This window comes from Anabrus simplex, chromosome 7 (genome assembly GCF_040414725.1).
Source record: "Anabrus simplex isolate iqAnaSimp1 chromosome 7, ASM4041472v1, whole genome shotgun sequence".
In the NCBI taxonomy this organism is placed as follows: domain Eukaryota; kingdom Metazoa; phylum Arthropoda; class Insecta; order Orthoptera; family Tettigoniidae; genus Anabrus; species Anabrus simplex.
In genome coordinates, this window is record NC_090271.1 from 181,444,171 (window position 1) to 181,465,608 (window position 21,438).

General features: G+C 39.8%; 1 protein-coding gene across 1 annotated transcript in view; it reads left to right on the plus strand.

The window, feature by feature from the left end:
* Nucleotides 1-21,438, plus strand: part of Gpo1 (glycerophosphate oxidase 1) — a 155,703-nt gene that overhangs the window by 20,903 nt on the left and 113,362 nt on the right. Inside the window, exons 3-5 of the mRNA XM_067151486.2 lie at nt 7,731-7,896; nt 8,101-8,323; nt 8,423-8,586. Coding sequence (XP_067007587.2) covers nt 7,731-7,896; nt 8,101-8,323; nt 8,423-8,586 — 553 coding nt within the window. The remainder of the gene's footprint in view (nt 1-7,730; nt 7,897-8,100; nt 8,324-8,422; nt 8,587-21,438) is intronic.

The following is a 21,438-nucleotide window of genomic DNA, read 5'->3' on the forward strand; positions in this document are numbered from 1 at the left end:
CTACTTCTGGTGATTTTCCGCCTTTCATAAGTTTCAGGGCATTTTTTTGTTTCATACTACATAATTGGTTTTAGTTCTTCTCCATGTTTGATAGGTTCATTGTTTTTGTGCTTCTCTTCTTCATTGCATTTAACAACTTGTCAAAATAGTTTCCCATTTCTTCTCTGATGTTTTCTATATTCCGGATTAGGATTCCATCCTCTTGTTTCAATTGCTTTAATATCCTCTTTGTCTGATCTCCCACTCTTCAATATTCCCTGCAACATCTTTTGATTCCCTTTTGAGTCCTCTTATCCTTCTCTTCCTTCACAATTCTCTTCACTAATAATTTCTTTTTTTACATATTTGTTCGAGGTTGGCTATTTTTTGGTTATCTTGTGGTAAGATACCTTGCATTTGTTTTTGTTTCTCAACATCTTCATGTTTCTTTGTCATATTTCGGTCTTTAATAGCTTCTCTTACTTTTTCACTCGACCAACTGGTCTCGTTCTTCTTTCTTCCTCTTGTTTTGCCACATACTTCTGCTGCACAGCTCACTAATGTTGTTTTAAACAGGTTCCATTCCTCCTGTGTAATTTGTGTTTCATTCTTCGGTACCTTTTCCTTTACTAACTCATGAAAAGCTTTTTTTATTTGCCTCATGTTTCAATTTCCAATCTTTCCTTTTTGGTATTTTCTGTGTACTTGGTGTTCGCACAACCTTATAGTTCAAGTCAGCTATTAGTAGCCTGTGATCGCTGTTTAAACATTCACTGGGAATAACTTTTACATCTTTCATGCCTTCTCTACTTTTTCTGTGTTATTACATAATCAATAACTGTTTTAGTTCTTCCATCCCAGCTGTATCTGGTTATTTTATGGCTGTCTTGTTTCTTCAAGAAGGTGTTTTTATTATCATGTTATTTCTGGCACAGAAATCTAGGACATTCTCGCCTTCAGCATTCCTTCCCCCATATCCATAGGGCCCCATTACCTCTTCATAGCCTGTTTCTATCTACTCCAGCTTGGGCATTTAGATCTCCTTTTGTCATAATACGAGGGTAATCCCAAAAATAAGGTCTCCTATTTTTTTTATAAATACAGAACTCTGTTCGTGTGGCTGTTGGTCACAATATTGTGAAGAGTGTTTCCCGCGCTCGCATATAAACATGCGCACGCTGCACTGAGGCATTCAGTCTTGGCTTGGCAGCCGTTGAAAATGGAGCTCTTGTTGGTTGTTACCGCCAAGTGCATGGATGTCAGAAATGTTTGTAAGTTGTGTAGAGAGTTTGCAGGCGGTCGGACTGAAATTCACGACGAACAAAGTAGTGGAAGACCGTCAATTTCCGTCAACACAGCCGTGAAGGTTTAGCAAATCGTGCATGAAGATTGGCGGATTGACCTGGATGATCTCTACACTTTGGTTCCTGAAGTTTCCCAAAGCGCCGCTCACAGAATTTTAATGTAAAAGTTAAATTACCGGAAGGTGTGTGCAAGATGGGTGCCAGCACCGACGACGAGGTGAAAGATAAGGTTCACAACTTCCTGAACAGCATGGCAGCAAGCTGGTATGACATGGGCGTACAAAAACTGTCACAGCGTCTACAAAAATGCATCGACCGAAGTGGTGATTATGTAGAAAAATAGCTAAATGTTCAAGCTGTAAAATGATGTAAACCATTGTAGAAATAAACAGGTCTATGTATTTATAAAAAAAAATAGGAGACCTCATTTTTGGGATTACCTTTGTATTATCCTCTTGTACATGGTCCTCCAAATTCTCAAGGAACTCTTGCTTTTAGTCATCATTACATCCTGTCTACGGAGCATATACTTGGATTATTGTGAGACTGGTACTGCCAAGTTTTACTCTGGCTTTGATCATTCTTTCATTTATATATGTGATATCTGTTATAGCTTCAATATTTTTATGTAGCACAAATCCAACTCCATTCTTTGTTTCCTTCTTGTTACCATGCCAGTATAGCTTGTAATCTTCCCTCAGTTTCTTTGATTTCATCCCCTTCCATTTTGTCTCACTCATTCCTATATATGAATCTTCCTCCTTTCCATCAGATCGACTATCTCTTCACACTTGTTGGTCAAAGTAATTATATTCAGGGTTCCTACTCTGTTTGGTTTCTTGGTAAGGTCTATTCCGGTTAAATATGTCTTTGATCGGTATATCTTCTTGCATTTTTAGGATAAGCATCAGCCTTCTCAGGGTCATCAATAGTTCCTGAAGTGCCAGAAGTGGAGTCTTTTTCTAGTATGTTCGATCCGAGGCTTGCCCGTATATTGAAAGCAATAAAACAATGACGTCTTTACTGGCTTGCTGGGCCTAACGTAAAGACGGATTTTCTTTCAGGGTTTATTCCCTTAGCCTTTGAGGGTCCCTCCTCATCCCACAAGGCAGTGGGTTCCCCCAGATGATTGGTTGCCTCTTCCGCCAGCTCTGCTGTACCGAATCATCACCTCTGCCTTCGCTGCCGTTGAGGTCTTCACCCATAACCCTGGGCACGGGTTCCGTGATATACCCCTTGGGACTGGATCCCTGGCTGAACTCCATCCTATCACTCTGGCCTACTGGAGTGTAGGATGCCCAACCCCGTGATGTGGGTGTGCCAGGCAAGACTTACTCAAGTGGAGGACAGGGAAGGAGGCCCTGTCTCCCTTGAGCTGGGTTAATGGTTGTATATGATGTTACAACCAAAGGCTACTTAACAACTATGGCTTACAATACTATAGGTTGATCTTACTACCAGCTTAACACTACAAGTGACAATAAAGTAAAGTTAATCGTCGCCATAAGACCTATCTGTGTCGGTGCGACGTAAAGCCCCTAGCAAAAAAAAAAAAAAGTAAAGTTAAAACATAACTACCCAACAACTACAACAGTAAGAGTACAAAAGGCAATTCCATGCAAAAAAAATACAAGAAAAACTTCTAAATCCATTATCATCATATACAATTTCATACACAACTTGATTATTTCTGGTACTTAACACTGTGGCTTACAGTACTACAGGTTGATCTTACTACAAGCTTACAAGTGATGATAAAGTAAAGTTAAAAACATAATTACCCAACACCTTCCCATTATTATATGGGACGCAGAGCTGACTGCGACCAGGTGAGTCCACAGGTGGCAGATGGTTGGCATCTCTCCAGATATGAAGGGCAGCTGTGATATAAGCAGGGAAACCTGACGAATAAGCAGTCCCGGACCAACAGCAGCATTGCTACCAGGAAGTGGTGGGACTATGGGTGGCACCAGAATCTCTGAGAAATATCACATAAATCCAGTGACGGCAGGGTGACAACATGAGTGAGTGCCGCCAAGAAAGTACTCTGCCAATGATAGTCAACGGTTTCGAAGGCAGATGAAGTTCATGAGTCCCAGCGGCGGAGAAGGCAAAAGAACTATTAATTAGCAGCGTGGAGTGGTGGTAGGGGGCATCTGTTCCCCATGTTAGGGGCGGCTTGGAAACCTTCTTGGTCTAGCAAACCAAGTTGTAGCAGACAGAAATGCAAATTTCTAGAAGCACTAGCTATAAACAAGTATCAGTCATAAAAGGTGCAATGATTAACTCAAATCCTCGTGATGGCATTCGGATCCTGGGGCCCAGCAACATGGTGCAGCTCAAGACCAGTCGGAGGGTCTTGGAATCCCTAAGACAAGTCATGAATATAGACACAGAACATTCATAGGGACACTGAATGTAAATTCAATGTTGAAAATAGGAAAGCAAATAGAATCGACTAAAGTAATGGATGAACAACAACTGAAAATATTAGCTATACAAGAAACAAGATACAGAGACGAGAACACAACACAAATGCACCACTATCGGATATATAAAGGTAAACCAGCACAGAAAATACAAAACACCAAAGGTCTTTTGATGTTTGGAACAGCATTTGTAGTACACAATTCACTGGCAGACAAGATAACAGAATTCAAGTTTACCTCACCAAGGATGTTAACACTAACTCTCAAAAACAAGAATAAGAAATATACACTGATAAATGCACATGCACTAATAAATAAGGACAACCAGCAAAATCCAGACAAAGTAGAAAAATTCTGGGAAGACCTGCAAGAAATCATAGAAAATGATCCAGATAAAAATGTTGTAATTTTGCTAGGAGACGTCAATGCTCTAATTGGAAGGAACAAACCATCACGAACCACAGGAATATTCACAGCACATAACAAAACAAACATGAATAGTAAGAGGTTGATAGAGTTGTGTGAGAAATTCAACTTGGATATCATGTCCACCAAGTTCCAGAAGATGCCAAAGAAACAAACAGCGTGGAGATCGCCTAACAAATTATTGAGTTAATTCCAGATTGACCCTTTTGCGATCAGGTATGAAAATTCCAGGGAAATTCAAGATTTACATGTGGCCCGAGGGGCCAACTTCGAGTCTGACCACTACCTAACCCAAGAACAAAATACTGGACTCAAAACCACCCAACAAAGATGAAATCAGGAGAATAATAAAAGGACTAAAAACAACAAGACGTCAGGTGATGATTCAATAGTCGCAGAGTTATTGAAGTATGCTGGAGAACATCTAGTGACTCAACTAGAAGCACTGTTTGAGGAAATTTGGCGGACAGAGAGTATCCCAAAAGGATATAAAATGACATTAATACACACACTACACAAAAAAGGAGACAGAACAAATGTTAATAATTACAGAGGAATATTATTACCACCAGTTGCTTCTAAGATCTTATCTCATTCATTAGTCGTCGTGCTCATTACTGAGCATCGTGACCTCATAACTCCATTTCTGTGTTGCAACCCTGACAAGATGTCTCCATTACAAAATAGTATTGAGGAGATAATTGAAAAAGAACTGGGCGAATACCAGGCAGGATTCCAGAAAGGAAGATCGTGCAATGAACAAATTTTCAATTTGAATTCCATACTATAACTGCATGCATTCACAGCCAAGAAATTAGTGATTGTATTTGTTGACTTAAAGAAAGTGCATGATTCTGTCAACAGAACACCCTTGATAAGCTTTTTGGAGGAATTTATAGTAGATGAAAAAAACTACATATTTAATCAAGAAAACTATCACTGACACATCACAAGTGAAGTTTATGGGTACGTTGTCAAAACCGTTTAAAATTGAAACAGGTGTCCGACAAAGGGACGGAATGTCACCACTCCTGTTAAGTGTTATACTTGAAAAAGTGTTCAGAGAGTGGAGGAAGAGATTGACAGAATTAGGGGTGAAAAATGGAATAATACTGGTGAGATCTGGAATCAAAATTGACTGTCCAGCATTCGCAGATGATATGGCAATTCTGGCAGAACACGCAGAAACTGCTAAGGTACAGATTGAAATGCTTTAAGAGATTGCTGTAAAGGCAGGACTTCAGGTATCATTTTAAAAAAAAAACTAAAAAAAAAAAACACACAGAACTAATGATTCAGAGCAAAAATGACCCAACAAAGACTATTGTCCCTAACTATGGAACAGTTAAAAGAGTGCAGAAGTTTAAATACCTAGGAGAGTGGATAACCCCAACAGGACTACCAGGAATAGCATTACAGAACAGGGCAAGAAAGATGGAAACAGCATATCATTTATGTTGAAATGACTATAACAAAAAATCAATCTCAATCATTATGAAACTCAGACATTACAACACTGTAATAATAATAATAATAATAATAATCGTATGGCCTCAGCTACCGTGTGCAGACATTACAATTTGACGCCATCTGGCTGTCTGCTCGTCAATTTCGACGTTCCGTTTTACTCTAGGCCCCCACTAGATGGCAGACCAAGTAAACCGAAACTCTCTTGGGCGTCTATGGCTGAGATTTAATGAATTTTGTCGGGTAAACACCAAATGTGTCACCAGAGATCTTTTACATGCCGACATCGTACGACATGGAGTGTTGAATGGACTTTTTTCCGCCCTTCAAAAATCCGACTACCTCTGCCGGGTTTGAACCCGCTATCTTGGGATCCGGAGGCCGACACTCTACCGCTGATCCACAGAGGCAGCTATTACAACACTGTGATAAAGCCAGATAGTTTGTATGCAATCGAATGCATTCCATTGAACAGGAAAGATTACTAGAGAACATTGAGGAAAAAAAGGGAGAAAAATCTTGAGGAAGATACTAGGTCCTAGGAAAATGGGACAAGAATTTAGACTGCGACCAAATGAAGAACTATACAAAAGGACTCAGAAAATCACAACATCCTTTAAAAAGAGAAGACTTTGCTTCTATGGACACATTAAAAGAATGCCAGCAGAGAAAACAGCCAAGAGAATTCTGGAGTTGGAGAGCAGGAAGACACAAACTAACTAGCGTAAAGGAGTCAAGGAGGACCTGGAAGAAAAGAACATAACACAGGAGGCAATATACAATAGACAAGAGTACAGGATGGTCATCAACAAAATTAAGGGATTCCAAGATCGAACGAGCAGAAAACGGACTGGTAACTCCTGGTCGCTAGAATGCAAAACAGCCCATTCTGAAAGGACGAAGAAGTACTGGGCTGATCGGAGGAAGAAGAACCGGAAATGAACAATGCTTAACTACAACAACAAGAGTTCAGCAAGCAATTCCATGGAGAGAAAATATTACAAGAAATACTACTATTTTAACATTCTAAATCCAGCAGACAATCACAAATTCAATGTCCGTTGTTTACAACTTTTACTTTTCACTTTACACTAACACTAATGATCTTCTTAAAAGATTTGATACCGGAAGGGAATCTATCAAAGACCGCTGCAGGTAATTTATTCCAATCCCTTATGGTCCTGTTTACGAAGGGAAACTCGCCCACATCAATATGCTGGTTTCTGGCTCTAATTTTATGCTTGTGATCATTTCTCGATAAGTATGAGGGAGGTTCCAACCTATTCCTAATACTACTCCAGGCAGCCCCTCCTGTGTAGCTCATATGAAGACCACACAGATGTGCTCTAGTTCTTCTAGAGTCAAGACTTTCCCAATTAATAGTATTTCTCCCTTTCCCGTTAACAAAACGCATCGCTCTTCTTTGAACTTTTTCTAGGGAATTTATTAAACCTACCCTGTACAGATCCCTGCACGCAGACCCATATTCGAGAATCGGTCTTACCAAAAATTTATAAGCGTTACTTTTGGCACCAGAATTAGATTTCTTGATATTCTGCATAATAGAATGTACGATCTCCAGGATTTCTTAACTACATTTTCCATTTGCTTTGACCAGTTTAAGTCTTTTTTAATACACCTACGTACTTACAACTATCAACTTCAACAACACCCCCCCCCCCTCCAAGTTTGTAATCCTTCTTTCCTGTTATTTTTCTTTTACGGAAACAAAATTTCTTGCTTTTCCCGATGTGGATTTTCATTCGATTTTCACGCGCCCATTTTTCAATTATATCTAAATCCTGCTGAAGCAATAGTTCGTCCTCCTCTGTCTTTATCTCCCGGTATATGACGCCATTATCAGCAAAGAGGCGCACTTCTGACTTTATCGAATCAGGCTTATCATTCGTTCATGAAAAGTATGAAAAGAATTGGCCCAGTAACGCTACACTGAACTACACCAGATGTAATGTATACTGGAGAAGATTGCTAACCTCTGTGCAGCAAGTCTGTCTGTTTTGGTTACCATAGCCTGCATAATTTGCTGTGTTAATGGGTATGCCAATGTCATGCCCACCTAAAAAAATCCAGTATTTGAAAAGTATTTCTTATTGTTTGTTTCTAGATAAATCGTGTGCAGGCAGCTGCACCTAAGAATGTTCTCCGAGCGAAACGACATTTGCCTACTCGAGATCAACAGATTGAATCTCTTCAGAAGGAATGCTTTGACGTCCTGATAATTGGTGGTGGAGCCACTGGTTCTGGCTGTGCACTAGATGCTGTAACAAGGGGTTTGTAAGCCTTTAAAGTCTGTTATATTTAAACGTGTCATTCATACTGTCAGCCTTTTCTTGCCAGTCAATTTTACAGGAGAGGGAAGAAAAATGTTTTGCTTTTCTGGAATTAACATTCTCCTTGTGTATAATAATCTTTTATATAAAATAAGTCTTTAAGATTTAATATAGACAAGGAAAATAATGATGCCTTTATTTTAGGATTGAAAACTGCTCTTGTGGAAAGTGATGATTTTGCTTCTGGAACTAGCAGCCGAAGTACCAAATTAATTCATGGAGGTGTCCGCTATTTGCAGAAGGCCATTATGCATGCTGATATAGAGCAGTATAGGATGGTGAAAGAAGCTCTTAATGAAAGAGCTAACATGTTACAGTCTGCTCCGCATTTGACCCGTCCTTTACCTATAATGCTGCCTGTTTATACGTGAGTATTAACTATCTAAGCAGCAAAATCTGTCTTCCTGTGTAATTTTCAATTGTTTATTGTTTCTAAACAAACTGATTGCTGTCTGTGTTGTAACAGATGGTGGCAAATTCCATACTACTGGTTTGGCATAAAGATGTATGATCTTGTAGCTGGTTCGAAAACTGTCAAGAGCTCATATTATTTATCCAAAGAAAATGCATTAGAATTATTTCCTATGCTTCGTGGAGACAAACTTTGTGGAGCTATTGTATATTATGATGGTAAGTTATATTTAAACTTGTATTCATTGACTTCCTCAGTTTAAGTATCATCATTTATCATGGTAACTTGTGTTTGCTGTAGTTTGTGTTTACTCCACTGGGATTATTTTAACCATAATAGTCAAATGAGTCAGTTAGGTTTATTCTTTGCAGAATACTTTGTAGATAAATTGTTTTCTGGAATTTGATCATTTAAGATTTTAATTTTAAAATGTGAAAGGAGAAATTATGATGGTACATATATCACTCCCCTGCACTTTAGTTATTACAACACAGTATGTTTAACATAACACATTACATTATTATGTTTATTTGTTTAATAATTTAGTTAAATGGTAAAGAGTATAAACTGGAAGGTCTCCATATTGGATCCTGTACGTAATTTATTGTGTACAGTATTGGGAAATACAGAGTTGTTGATAGTATGGAAAATTTTGAGTCAGGTCTGAGTCAACTACACAGCCAGAAGTATGACGTCAGTTTGGTATCTATGGACCCAGAAGTTCTATTTCAAAATATGGTCACACGGGATGGCTATGTTGGAGACTTAGTGCAATAAATCTTTCTTTCCTGGTTAGACAGCCACAGCCCAAACGGGGTACATCACGATGAGTTGAAGGCGGAAGGTAGAGGTCTGCCGGTTGGACCTGATCCAGTGATCTATTTCCATTACTGATTAAGAGAGTCACTAGCCGGTGGATATCGTCATCTTTCTACCATTGATGCATGGTTGCCCAGTGCTGTTTATATTTTGTCGCATATCTTGAAGTAGGAGATCGTGTTCTTTCTTTCAGAACTTTCTACAGCATGTTTACATAGGTAGACAATATGTTACTTATGAATAGCGATAAATATGTGATCTAGGGTAAATGTGTATGATATTCTGTGGCAAGGTTTTAGGGCATATGCAAGCAGTTGTCAGAGAAAGCACTGCTTAAACAACCACCATTTAATCTAAGTCAAAGAGTAGTGGACAAGCAATAAATATTCATCAACAGAAGATTATAAACGAGCAGTAAATTTACAAAATAAAAACCTTTTACCGGTTAGGCAGTTTAATGTGATCAGTTCATTCCTTTACATCCTCCCCACCCTGGTCGACGTCCACGAGGACAACAAGCTGTATAAAAAGACTGATGGTAGATCCACTGGGAGTGCACAGAACTAGGGTAAGTATTTTCCTGTCTCTTCCCTGAAATGTCTGGAGTACCCTTGCCTTCTGTCGCATGTGACTTGGTTGTTGGTTTTCTTAAAGAAGGTAGTATTGAAATTGCCACACACACATACAGTGTTCTCCCTAGGACTTTTGAAATGGGCCTTGCTGTTTTTTTTACAGACTGCCCGGTTAACATAACCTAGATATGTGTTTTAGTTACATAATATTAATACATATTTGAGTCATTGGGTGCTCCAAATTAAAATGTAAATATGTACTGTAAAACTGTTTATTCATTATTGCCAGCATAATTGCATCAGTTACATTGGAGTTTAAATGTTTAGCTTGACTCACACATAGTGTCGTGCGTGAGGGGTGTGTGGAATCGCATCCGACTATTCGATTCCTCATGATGTCACAAACCAGTAGGGTACTCCACAGCAACCAAGTGGTAAGCCCCAGTGTTTCATGATTATGAACGAGCAATAGAATGGGACAGTCTAGTGCAAAAAAGAATTGGACAGGGATTAATAAAAATGATCATGGCATTGTATAAGGAATGTTGTAGTTGCGTGCAAACACAAGTTGGCAGGACAAGTTGGTTCAAAATAACTAGTAGGCTGAGACAGGGAAGTGTTCGATCACCAATCCTGTTTACAATAGTAATGGATGACATCATGAGAACAGCAAAAGCAGCTATGGAGGAAGAGAAATGAACATGATGTTATTTGCAGATGATATTGTGATTTGGGAAGAAGACAACAGGAAGGTTCAAGAACAGTTGAATATAGTGAATGGGAAGATTGAAGAATGTGGATTGAAAATAAGTGTAGAAAAGCATAAAACTCTTGCTATGACTAGAGGGGAGAAAACAGGGAAAGGTCAGATTAGACTTGCAGACAAGCCCCTCGAAGTAGTGGAAACGTTCAAATACCTGGGGAGTGAATTAATGGAGAATGCTCGACTGGATATTGAGATTAACCCATTCCAGTCTGGGTCTTAATATCCCTAACAAACGTTCTGGACTGGACATTTTTAAGGATTTTTAAAACATTATATCTCTGTACCTGTAGGAGATATTTGAACGATTCTTTTTTCTTTGTGCTTGTTTGAGCATCTAATTTTGGAAAACGCTGTTTGTATCATGTCAACTATCACTTGAGATTTTAAAATTGTTCATATATTACACCATGTTTTGCGAATGGAGGAAAGGTCTGACGGATAAATAAGCAAGTACAGTTTACTGAAATACTGTTATATTTACCCTATTTTGCTAATGTGAAATGTGCGTTGCAACTACAAAACAACAAAAATAATCGGCACGAAATAAAAATAATAATTTTTCAATAGTAATAGCAATAATTACAATAATGAAAATTGGAGCTCTTATGAAATTTTATTTTAATTGATAAATTTTGTCAAAAGTTACTCAAATGTAAAATTATTGTTCCATTTACCACAAAAGAGAAAGAGAAAATACAGTCTTCTAAACAGACAACTTCACTAATATGTAGACAATCTTACGTATTCACGCAAATATGAAACGCGGGAACATGCGCTAGGCCGTAAAACAAACTCTAATCATAATGAAATGTAAGAAGTTGTTTCGAATTTATATGTCAATAATATGTTCATTTGCGCGTAAACTTATAATATATCATAAAGTATCGAAAATATCACTTTCGTCAAGCACATGTTTGCCGCGAGAAGCCATGTCTTAGAGCCCATTGAGTGGCAACATCTACTGATGCTTGCTGATCGAAAATATCATAACTTCTCTAACTTAAACATATAATACTGCCATCTGCTTAAATACTCTTGTAACTAATACATGAAGTAACTATGATGTAACTGCCAGAATGCGTGCATAGCTTGTTCTCGATTTTTAGTGAATTGTCAAACCTTACTATGGGCTATGCCCGCAGCGCGGCCTGAACGTAATTTCGGCCGCTGCGAGCATAGCTCGCAGTTAGACCGGAAAGAGTTAATAAGAGGATTCAAGCTGGAAGTTGTTTCTATCATAGTGTAAGAAACATGTTATGGGACAAAGGTGTGCCTATGGAAGCAAAGGATACTATGTTCAAGATGTATTACGTTCCCATAACAACTTATGGAGCAGAAACTTGGACAGTGACAAAGAAGGATGAGAGTCGAATACAGGCAGCTGAAATGAAGTTCTTGAGTAGTATGATACAGAAGAGTAGAAGAGACAAAATAAGGAATGAGAAAATCCGGGAAGAAATTGGAGTGGAAAAAATGAATGATAGAATAGAGAAGAGCCGACTAAGATGATTTGGGTACATAAAGTGAATGAGTGATGAAAGAATGCCAAAAAAGGAAGGAAGGAAGGAGAGGCCGTGGACAACCACGATTGAGATGGAAGGATACAATCCAATGCAGTATTATAGAAAGAAACCTGGACTGGGACACAGTGTTGGAGGAGGAGTGATGGAAAGACCAAAGAAAGTGGAGGGGAACCATACTTGCCCCTACCCGGCTACAGATGGATAAAGGGAAATGATGATGATGAATAGAACACTAGAAGTTCAGACTACTCTGTTATGTCTTGTTCGTGAAAATAACACTAAAATAGATCAATTTTGCAGTAAATATTTAGCTGTCTGATATCATTTTTAATGCCCTCTGTGGATCAGTGATAGAGTGTTTGCCTCCGAATTCCAAGCGGATTCAAACCCGGCAGAGCTAGTCAGATTTTTGAAGGGAGGAAAAAAGTTCATTTGACACTCCATGTCATACGATCTCGGCATGTGAAAGATCTCTGTTGATATATTTGCTGTTTACCTGACAAAATTCATTAAAACTCAGTCATAGACACCCAGGAGAGATTCGGCTTACTCTGCCGTCTAGTAGGCCTAAAGTAAAAAGGATTGTTGAAATTGATGAACAAGCGGCCAGATGACATTGAATTAGAATGCTTGCATACGATAGCTGAAGATGTAGGATTATTATTATTATTATTATTATTATTATTATTATTATTATTATTATTGCCCTAAGGGGAATCAATTTAAATTTAATCATATTAATATTTTACGTTGTATTCCCCGCCCCGCTACTCATTCTTGCCACCCGGTTGACAATCATTCCTGGGGAGGACACTGTATATATACAGGGTGGTTTACCAGCACCTTGCGATTTAGTATTATGCATCCCACCACTTTTACTACAATTCTGAAACTCCGGTCCCTCTCCCTAAATCGGAGTAATATAACAAGATGTGTGTTTATGGGCTGGAGGACAGCAGGAATCGTGAGTGCCACTATTAATTCATTATGGGAACCCGTAAAACAAGCACAGATATGAAGACCGCGTACCTACAACTGGATGTGCACACACAGACCAGCAGCAGGTATTGTATAGGCTGGAAACTGCATGCCGCATGTCAAATCTTGCAATAGCTCACTTGGAAGGGGCACTGTGGGAGTTGTGATAGTGGACAGTGCTCAAAGGTGCAAATCCCATGCAAGTATTTTCTTTTACAGCCATTTGACTGGGATGTGAATTAAGAGGTTCCACAGACTAATTTGTTTATTTGGCCCTGAAAAGGGCCATTGGTATGGTAGCGTACCGTATGGAGCTGGGTTGGAAGAGGCTGGGAAATATCCAACATGATTTCAGTTACCTACGTCTTTTAACACAGCACCTGCTTAAACTGATGGCCTCTGTGGTTGATACAGAGCTGCACGCGATGATGTAATGACCGCCTGTCACGTTGCAACATCTCCGGCGTAATAGATCCACATGCCTCGGTGATGAGCTGTCTAAAGCAGACCCTACACGGTCAGTAATACTGAGCCAATATTACTGACAGTACGCATCAATATTGTAGCGACCTTACACGATCATTATTGCTGTCAATATTTTGGTCAGTACCAGTGCACTAGCTTACCATTGCGGCATTCTCACTTTACAAATAAAGTCAATAACCGTCACTACGGAATGAGATTTATAACATGCAATTGCGGTATTCTATCAAAATGGATCGTAAAAGACAGGCATTTTGTAGCTATCATATTAGTACTGCACGAAACGCAGTTTTAAACGTAAACGATGGGTTAAAGATTGGCTTAGGAAAAGAGAGAGTATTCTCATATGAAGTGTTGAGGGAAACACAATATACCGAAGCAGAAGATTATCAGAACTATCTCCGAATGCGTGAGGGTACTTTTGCAAAATTACTATGAATGGTAGAGCCTTTTGTAATAAGGCAAAATACAAACATGCGGTGCTGTTTATCGGTGGCAGAGAGATTAGCGGTGACAGTGAGGTATCTTGCAACTGGTATAAATTTTGAAGATTGGTAGAGCCTTTTGTAATAAGGCAAAATACAAACATGCGGTGCTGTTTATCGGTGGCAGAGAGATTATGTGATGTTGATTCCCATAGGGAATCAGAAATAATTGTTCCGAATGAGTAAATTTATAAACCAATATAAATGGTCCGTTATTGGACATTATAAATTTTCCAGCTAACTCATTCCTGGTTGCCAGCGTTTCGCCCCCGTGTGCTAGGCTGGGCTCATCAGTTGGTACCTAGCACACCTACCAAGACGCTGGATAGTGCATACCGTGGAGGCCACTGCGTAGGCTAATTGTAGCTAACGGCAGTGCCAATGCACTATGAGAGACATTGTCTCATTATCAAAAATTGATGCCTGCTTGGCATGTCTCTCATAGTGCATTGGCACTGCCGTTGGCTACAATTAGCCTACGCAGTGGCCTCCACGGTGTGCACTATCCAGCGTCTTGGTAGGTGTGCTAGGTACCAACTGATGAGCCCAGCCTAGCACACGGGGGCGAAACGCTGGCAACCAGGAATGAGTTAGCTGGAAAATTTATAATGTCCAATAACGGACCATTTATATTGGCAGAGAGATTAGCGGTGACAGTGAGGTATCTTACAACTGGTATAAATTTTGAAGATTTAAAGTTTTCCGCTATAATGTCACCAGTTTCCATCAGTACAGCAGTTGTGGAAACGTGTAAAGTATTGTGTTAAGTACGTTTATTCTGGCAGCTTTTCATATAGCTCGATAAACTTTTGCAATAGGCCTACTTGACGGTTCCACAAGCACCTCTACTTGGCCTTGGTGAGAAACGCATTTGTCGTCCACCGCTGCTCCGTTGATACTGACAGAAATAATGACAAGCGCACTCACACGGTCAGTATAACTGTCAGTATCCCCACCACTCTACAGTACTGACGCTCGCAGATCAGGAAATCCGGATCTGCTTCAGTATTGGCCTTCATTCCATCATTCCAGTCCACACGTGATCAGTATTACTGTCTATTTTTCGGTACTGACAGTTTTATTGATCGTGTAGGGTCTGCTTAAAGTGACGAGAATTGCTCAGCTCCTGTGCATACTCGAGTTGTTTTACATGGTTCTACAGAAAAAAATTCATGGGGCATAAGATCAGGTGATCTGACGGGCCAGGGGACAGGTCCTTTCATTCCTATCCATTTATCAGTATACGTCGCATGGAGATGGTTCTGGACGACCACCGCTGCGTGCTGTGGAGCTCCATGATGTTCAAACTACATCCTGCAGCGGTAAACGAGTTCCAAGAATGGTGGTCATTTTGGAGAAACCTCAGGTGGCGTTCTCCAGTCAGAGGTCCCTCAAAGAAATGGGAACCGTTGATGTGATCACGCACGATGCTACACCATAATTTCGAGTCCTACTGTACTGGTACCTGAAAAGCTGCCTGTTGTATTCAATAGGGATTATCCACACTCCAGTAATGCATATTATGTCAGTTAACGGTTCCATTATTGTTGAACCGCGCTTTGTCTGTAAATAAGACGCTCGCTAATAAGGCGGGATTAGTGTCCACATGCTGTAGGGTCCATTGACAGAACACCACCCTGTTTTGAAATCATGATCATGGAACTCCTGGTGTAAGTGCAGATGGTACGGGTGAAACTGCTAGGTATGCAATATCCGCATAACATGCGCCCAGCTGATGTTCATCTCCTGTGCAGTGGCCTGTGTGTTAGTGTGAGGGTTATGCCAGACACCGTTCAACACAACCTCTTCATTGTGAACAGACGTCATGGGATGATATTGAACAGGCCGTGTCCTTTCCAGGTATGCAGTAACCACAGACGTCTTTCCGTACTCTGAAATGTCATGCCCATCGGTTATCGTCTATCAGTATAGCATTCTTGATATAGGCATTGTGCCTGGTATGCATTCTGTGTAGTTACTCCGGAGATGAGTAACATACCCACATACTCATCGCTGGAATACATCATGAGATAGTGAATAAGCTTTGTGTTGTGACTTGTCTCAGAGCAGGGGAGTTTGTGTTGCTGCATACCTCCATGCCATTGCATGTTGTTATCATTCCAATGGGGCATACTTTGCCCTACCTGTGTTCTACGAAGCTTGGAACATGTACAACTCAGCTGATTGTCTGTGTCCTAGCCACAGACCATCACCTCCTCGTCCTTGTCCAGTCCAGCTCAGTACCCTATGCGATGATACATACGTCCCATTACAAGGCCAGATCAATCAGTCTGTGGAAGTTATCAAGTATACAACCTTACCGCATCCCAGGCAATTGGCAGCAAAATAACAAATTTAAAAAATACTTGTGTGCGATTCGCACCTTCGAGCACCATCCACTATCATAATTCTCACCGCACCCCTGCCAAGTGAGCCGTTGCGAGGTTTGACATGCAGCGTGCAGTTTTCAGCCTATACAGTATCTGCTCCTGATCTGTGTGTGCACCTCCTGTTGTAAGATAAGTGTTCTTTATATCTGTGCTCATTTTACGGATTCATTCGAGGTACCCATAATGAATTCATAGTGGCGCTTATAATTCCTGCTGTCTTCTAGCCCGTAAACACACATCTCGTCCTATTATCTCAGTTTAGGTAGAGGGACCGATGTATTTCAGAATTGTAGTAAAAGCAGCTGGATGCATAAAACTGAATCACGAGGGGTTGGTGAATCACTCATTATAAACCAGACAAATTTTAATTTCCACACCAGATGCAAAGTGCAGCACACGTTCAGCTCACACCAGGCCGAAGACATCAACACAAATATAAAACTTACACATCGAAAATAAAATCAGATACATAGGTATTAAGAAGATATTGAAATTTACATGGGGGTGAAAAATATAAAAGTAATTTACAAAAATAAGAAAACCATCAGTACAGTTCTAGAAAAAAGAAAAAAAGAAAAGAAAATAATGGCGTTGACGTCAATGGAAAATGACAACGGCAAATGACTGCTAAACTAGCCAGCCCATTAAATGCGCATTTGTTTACAAAATAATAATAGTAATAATAATAATAATAATAATAATAATAATAATAATAAAACATATTATTATTATTATTATTATTATTATTATTATTATTACAACAACTTCCCCCATGCGGAGGCTGCCACAAGGACAAAGTATGTCGACTACACAGTATTTTGTCTTCTAAGTTACTGTTGACTTTGCTAGTGTGCCAGGTAGAAGATTCACCAAAAGGCTCAGGAATAGATTTGCAATACGGTTCTTCTGATGTTATATAGATGATTGCGGAGTATGGTCACTGAACCTCGTATTGCGGCGATAGCGATGTCGTGAAGTCGTGTCCGGCTGAGACCGAGAGAATCCCATAGCTGTACAAGAAATTTAGGGATTGTGCCTCGAGCTCCGATCATGAGTCCATGGACGGAAATATTGTCTAGGTGATATTTATCTTTATAGTAGTTTACAGTTGGCTGGTAAATTGACTTCTTTTCGGCGTCCACCTCTTTGGCCTGGCCAACGTGCGACTCGAAGCGTATTGTGGGATCTGAGATTAGTCCTTGCTTGCTAGCTGGTTGAAAGGCTATCATGTCAATACGTCTGTTACTCCCGTCGGTAGCTAGGCCAGAGACCTCTTCGTGCACCGTGAAACCGTGATCCCTCAGCGAGGTCGCAATCATGTGTCGTATTGTATGATGGCGGGAATTTCTCAATACCTCCCCGTGAGGGCAGGCTCCCAGGACATGGGGAAGGGTTTCGTGCTCTCTGTGGCAACGCCGACAGAGGGTGTTGTCTTGGGACCTTCCTGGCACGGAGCGAACGGCGCACACGTTCGCTGTCATCTTGATGGCCTCTCTCCATTCCGCACAGGATAAGCCTCGGTGATCTCTTATCCAAGTACAGTTTAGCATATAATTGACATAACCAGAGCATGATGAACTGACTAACTAGCAAACTGGATTCATGCCAATGACAGAGTATTACACCACCTTGGATTCTATGCTAAATGGTAGAGATGTTAGGACTTCATTAAGATAAGTTCCATATATCAAGTATTTAAGGATTTAAACAGAATTTAAACATAAATGTTTAGAAATTTCTAAATACAGTCGAGTGTGATTTGAAGAATCTGATGATGTTCTTTCAAGAATAAAACATGACATTCTGCTTCTAATTAAGTTGTTTCTTTGTTTTTCCATCATGTAGTTTCTGAATTTATTTATTCATGAATTAGTTTCGACAGACTGAAGAATGTAACAGTTATAAATTAACTGAGTCAAAAAGGAAAGTATTGGCTTTGAATATCACATAGAGGAACTTCCAAGAGACGCCATTGTGTTCTAAATACCGGTTTGCTTTATTGTCTTGTAGAACTTGCTTTAGGTCGGTCAGTTCTTGGTTTGTGACCTGGAAAGTTCTCATGTTACTTGAGTAGGCTGTGTGGGGAAATCCTCTTCTTCCATTGAAGCATCTGAAGGCCAGGAGGAATTTCTTATTGGTCTTATCTGTAGAAAGCTCTAGGTGTAATGCTCATATGGCTGCACACGTGCAAAGTACTATGTAGCATTTTTTCAGAATGGGTGCACTTCTTTGACAGTCATTGGACAGCAAAATCTATCCCAGGCACACCAAAGGGTTTTGTATACTGGACTCAATCAGGTGGGAAGGGAGCTTCACGCTTATGTCCTTTGTCTTTCCTTGCAATTTTGGAAGGTAGACAGGTGTGAATGACCCTTTTTATGCATTGCTTTGCCTTGAGCATCCAGAATTCTGAACGGCACTCTCTTAGTACAGTAGAACCTCGATAATTCAAAATCGGTTAATTTAAAATCTCTCCTAATTCGAAGACGCTCTCGTTCCTGGAAAGATGAGGTATGGTTTTACATCTTATTTAAATTATTTAATTCAAAATACGGATAATTTGTAATTCAAAGAACAATGTCGGTCCCATTACCGAAATTCAGACTTCTAATTCAAAACTGCCTTTACATTTTTAAAAAGTAGTATTTTACATATTAACTTAAATTCAAAAATTTTTCCGGGTCATGATAGAACGCATCTTCCAGAACGTGCTGGGGTACCTTTCCATACTTTCACTTCGGTGTGTACAGTGTGCTTCATATTTGCTAAGTTTGAGTAAAGTGTAATTCTTTTGTATTCAGCGTTTTAAGGAACGCCACAATATCACATAGAAGGCAGCGTGTGGAGAAGCAGAATATGCGAACACTGACGATGACAACAGTTGGCAAAAAAGCGTGGCTCAGATAATCAATTTGTACGCATCAAACAATATTGCCAATGCTGATGAAACTGCATTGGTTTCTTTAAATGCGGAGCCCAAACGGACTTATGGGTTTAAAGGAGAAAAGTGCCAGCTGGGAAATTGTACAGGGGTGGGGATCATCGTACTGTATTGCAATGCACACGGAAGCGAGAGACTTCCTCCCCTTGTCATAGGGAAGTTCGATAAACCACGATGTTTTAAAGGCATCTGGCAAGTACAAGGCATCTAAAATATGCAAACAGTACATCAATCCAAAACATAAAGCATTTGCGCAGGGGAGCCAGCATAATTTGTCTTCATCTTTGAATCGTGTGTTTTTTCTTTCATTGTGTGGTTATATTTGCCAATGATTTATCCAAGTGCATTATTTGAATAATTTAAATGCACCTTGTTGGATACATTTCAGAAATAGATTTTCCATGGCATTTGAAAGGTTTAAACTGTGAATCAAGATGATTGCATGCATTAATGGGTCGGTCTTGGAATACTTTGTGACGCAGCGAATTACGAGAGAAGTGCCATGGCGGAAAATCGTACAAGGATAATCACTGTACTGTGTTATTATGCATACAGAAGCGAGAGAGTTTCTTCCCTCGTCATAGGAAAGTTCGATAAGCCATGATGTTTTAAGGGCATCGGATACTTTCCGCACAAGTACAGAACATCTAAAATGCATACTGTACAGTAGTCCAGTGAATAAAGGAGTTGCACAGGGGAGCCAGCATAGATTTCTCCTCATCTTTGAATCATGCTACCGGGTGAATTGGCCATGTGGTTAGGGGCGTCCGGCTGTGAGCTTGCATCCGGGAGATAGTGGGTTCGAATCCCACTGTCAGCAGCCCTGAAGATGGTTTTCCGTGGTTTCCAGTTTTCACACCAGGCAAATGCTGGGGCTGTACCTTAATTAAGGCCACGGCCGCTTCCTTCCAACTCCTAGGCCTTTCCTATCCCATCGTCGCCATAAAACCTATCTGTGTCGGTGCGACATAAAGACACTAGCAAAAAAAATATTGAAATGCTTTTTTTTTTTTTTTTTTTTTTTTCGTTGCGTGAGTTTATGTTTATTAGTAAGTTATCCAAGTGGATCATTTGAATACTGTAAATGCACCTTGTTGGATACATTTTGGAAATAGATATTTTCCTTGGCATTTGAAAGGTTTAAACTGTGAATCAAGGTTAATTGCATGCAGTAACGGATCGTAGAATATTTTGTGAATTACTAATTGGCAGTTAATTCAAAATCACATCATTCAAAGTCCTATTTTTGCACCCCAACGACTTCAAATTAACGAGGTTTTACTGTATTAATCTGACTCCTAGATTGTATAGTCTAATGTTAGTGTGTTGGATCAACAACATTACAAAAGCATGTGAACTTTGAGGAGGATGCGGTGCCTTTGTTGAGGTGTAAGATCTGCAAATTCCAAACGTCCTACCAATTGAATGACATTTTGGAGGAACAGGATGTAGCGTATGATTTTGGACTCTTTATGCAATTTGCATTCGTTCTTGAGGGCTCTGTATTCAGACATAAAGTTTTCTTTTTGTGACAAGTGTATCTAGTTCTTACAATACCTCTCCAGTTCACTGGCTTTCAACTGATCAGTATTCTTCTCTTTTCCTCTGGCATTATTTATGAAGCATAATACCCGTGCTTTTATATGTTTTATTTTCTGATTCAAACTGTATTTTGTTGCATCAGTAGTTGGTATTCCAGGTACTGACAGGTAAAATATGTTTCGTTTCTTTCCGTGCTTTGGGAAGGTCACTTCTCACACATGGATCTTGTGGTCAAGAATGCTGGCAGTGCTTGACCCATTCACGTCCTTGTAACCATGAGTCCATCCCAGACTATGAATCTCATTGTTGAATCCGCATTGACGGGTGAACTTTCGTCTTAATTGTACGTAAAAATATACAGTATTGACTAAGAGGATTAAAATAGTTTTGTACAATTTTGTAAGATTAAAATCACGAGTCCAGCAAAATCAGCTTCATTGATTTAATACCTCTGGAGAGAAAATCTGCAGGGTTGTCGCTCCCTGGACAGTGTCTCCACTGACTGGCTGATGTGTACATCAAGATCTTGGTAAGTCAATTGCACACAAATTTTTTCCAGCAGTTGGGCTAT